The following is a 2,679-nucleotide window of genomic DNA, read 5'->3' as shown; positions in this document are numbered from 1 at the left end:
CATAAAGCCCTTTTGGGGACGTTATGCGACATGTGGCATGCTACGTCACCCCGGGGCTTTATGGGGCGTTATGCAATTTGAGGCCGTAGTCATAAAGCCCCTGTGTAGTCATTACTCATTTTTTAATTTTTATTTTTTTAATTCATTTGTAACTTTTTTAAAAATAAAATTCATTTCATTAAATAAAAAAAAGTACAATAAAATAAAAAAAACATTAAACTAGAAAAAAAAAACACTAAACTAGCATAAAAAAAAAATTACACAATCAAAGGTTATATTTTTTTTTCAATCCGCTCCTTTTGTGCTAACGCCATTTTCAAAACTTTTCCCGTTAAGTGGTCATGCGGTTTCGAGTAGAACTCAAAGTCGTGAGCCCATTGTCTATCCCGCATAATCTTCGTAACTTCGCGGTTCTCCTCCAAACGTTTATTACCGAGTTCGTGTATGTCTTGAAGTCGCTTGTTTATCTCCAAAAATGCGTTACTCATATCCGTTCCCATAGACATCGACGACGACTCGGGTTTTTTCGCCCGGCTTTTTCTTCCGGGCGGTCTTGGTAGCTCCTCCACCGGCTCGTCATCCGGAATATCCTCGTTCAAGTCGGTGTTTCGAGCGTCGGAGGTTGGCGTTTCGGGTTCACCCGACTCGTTTGTTTTGGACCTCTTTGATGGCCGTGTATTTCCTGAACGACCACTTGGAGTAGATACGATGGCCCATTTGGGGCTATGGCGAAGGATTTGCCAACACCTCATGTACGCGAAATGGCCATTAGCCTCCGTATACTCGACCAATGCCTGTTGCGTAATGTCTTCATCGCTACTTTCACTTTTCCATCCAGAAAACAAGCGTTGGTACACGGTTTGAAAGTTTGTGCATTTCCTGTTTATATCGGTCCACTTCCCCGATATAGAGTCCGGTAGGCGGTATTCCTCTCCTCTACCCATGAGATCGAAAAAAAGTTTTCGTATTCGGTTCCAAAATACGGTTTTACTTTGATTGTTTGCTAAAAAAAAAGCAAAATAAAATGTTAGTGCAAAATTTAAAAAATTAAAAACTGAAAATAAGTAAAAAACAGAAAATAAATTTACAACAGAAAATAAAAAAAAAAACAGAAAATAAATAAAAAACAGAAAATAAAACAAAACAGAAAATAAATAAAAAACAGAAAATAAATATAAAACAGAAAATAAAAAAAAACAGAAAATAGATTAAAAAACAGAAAATAAATTTAAAAACAGAAAAAAAAAACATACATATGACCGGGTCCTCCGAAACATCGATGAAAGCGCGGGTTAACGCATACTCCTCTTCGGGCTCCCACGTTATCACATTTTTTTCGCTCGGGTGTTGGTTTCCACTTTCTTTTTATGCGCCCGTTTTGCTTTTCCTTTTCCTTTTTGCGTCTCCGATTGCGTATCCGGTACCTCGGGTTGCGTCTCCGGAACAACATCGGGTTCGTGTAGTGGGGAGCCGAAAGCTTGAGCCGACACAAACGCTTGAGACGACCCCATCCCATCCGTGTTTTGATTTGGGTTCCACCCGTAGAGATTAGGGTCCCATGATAGCGGTTGGTTCAAAAGATTCATGAACCCGGGACTTTGTTGATTGTAATCGAGAAAACCGGAGCCGAAAGGGTTGGGTCTAGTGGGAACCGGCGCCACGGGGCGAGTAGGATTACCACTTTGGTTTGGGTCCGCACTTGATCGGGGAGGAATGAAGCCACGGTTGAATGGATGCATTGTATAAAATATCAAGAATTTTAAAAAAAATATGGAAGAGATGAGAATGTTTGAGTGTGTGTGGTAAAAAAAATAGGAGAGGAGAATGATTTAAAGGAAAGTTTGAAAAATAAATTGATTTTTTTTTTATTAAAATGACCGTTACAAACGGTCAAAAAATCAATTCATCATTCTCAAAACGCCGCGATAATTATCGCGCTTTCAAAATTTTTTTGGGCATAGCGTCCTTGGTCTTGGTGTGCACGGCGCCATGTAGGCGCTATGAGGGCTTATACCGCCCCAGTACGCATGCTCTTAGTCTTACATACGTTTTTTCAAACCAAAATTTGTCTAAACCTCTACAAAAATGTAATGTCTTATGCCAAAAGTGTAGCCAACAGCCCAACATTATGAATCTATGACAAGAAGATTATAAACACATCTCGAAAGGAATCATATACATACAACTTCTAAACTTTAACATTGTAAATCTTCTATATTGGTTAACTTTCCTTGTTACTTGATCCCACAATATCTTAAGGCCACACCACCATGGTTAGCAATGGCAGACCCTGAATTTTTTGCTAGGGGTGCAGATGAGGCGTTCAACCATATTTTCAAGAGATGCGGTCGGGTTTTTTTTTGCCTAAAATAAACACTATTTTTTTTCAAAGAGTGCGAACACCCACCTACGAATGTGGGTAGATCCGCCCCTGATGGTTAGTGGGACAACATGTCATCTCTTAAAACTAAGTGAGTTACCACAGGGTTCATTGAAAATACAAGACTGGTAATAATCAATAACAAATGGCTAAATTTATAACTATAAAGAAATTCATCTATTCTTTCATCTTATTAAACTTTTACAAATATAACAGTAAACGAATAATCTATAATGAGAGGGCGTGTATAACTACAATCAGCATACAAACACATCTAACACACATGCATTACTTAGCTA

At 38.6% G+C, this 2,679-nt stretch overlaps 1 protein-coding gene across 1 annotated transcript; it reads right to left on the bottom strand.

Moving 5' to 3' along the window:
• Window positions 1–272: 272 nt before the first annotated feature.
• On the bottom strand, window positions 273–944 carry LOC110932117. Its single transcript, XM_022175475.1, has one exon. It carries the CDS (start codon window positions 942–944, stop codon window positions 273–275), a length of 672 nt encoding a protein of 223 aa, XP_022031167.1.
• Window positions 945–2,679: the final 1,735 nt, after the last annotated feature.

The sequence above is a fragment of the Helianthus annuus genome, chromosome 3 (genome assembly GCF_002127325.2).
Source record: "Helianthus annuus cultivar XRQ/B chromosome 3, HanXRQr2.0-SUNRISE, whole genome shotgun sequence".
Lineage (NCBI taxonomy): Eukaryota > Viridiplantae > Streptophyta > Magnoliopsida > Asterales > Asteraceae > Helianthus > Helianthus annuus.
This window is presented reverse-complemented; position numbering and strand designations above follow the sequence as displayed.

Coding starts and splice junctions, on each gene's coding strand:
- LOC110932117 (XM_022175475.1), bottom strand. CDS start 944: ATGGGTAGAGGAGAGGAATACCGCCTACCGGACTCTATATCGGGGAAG.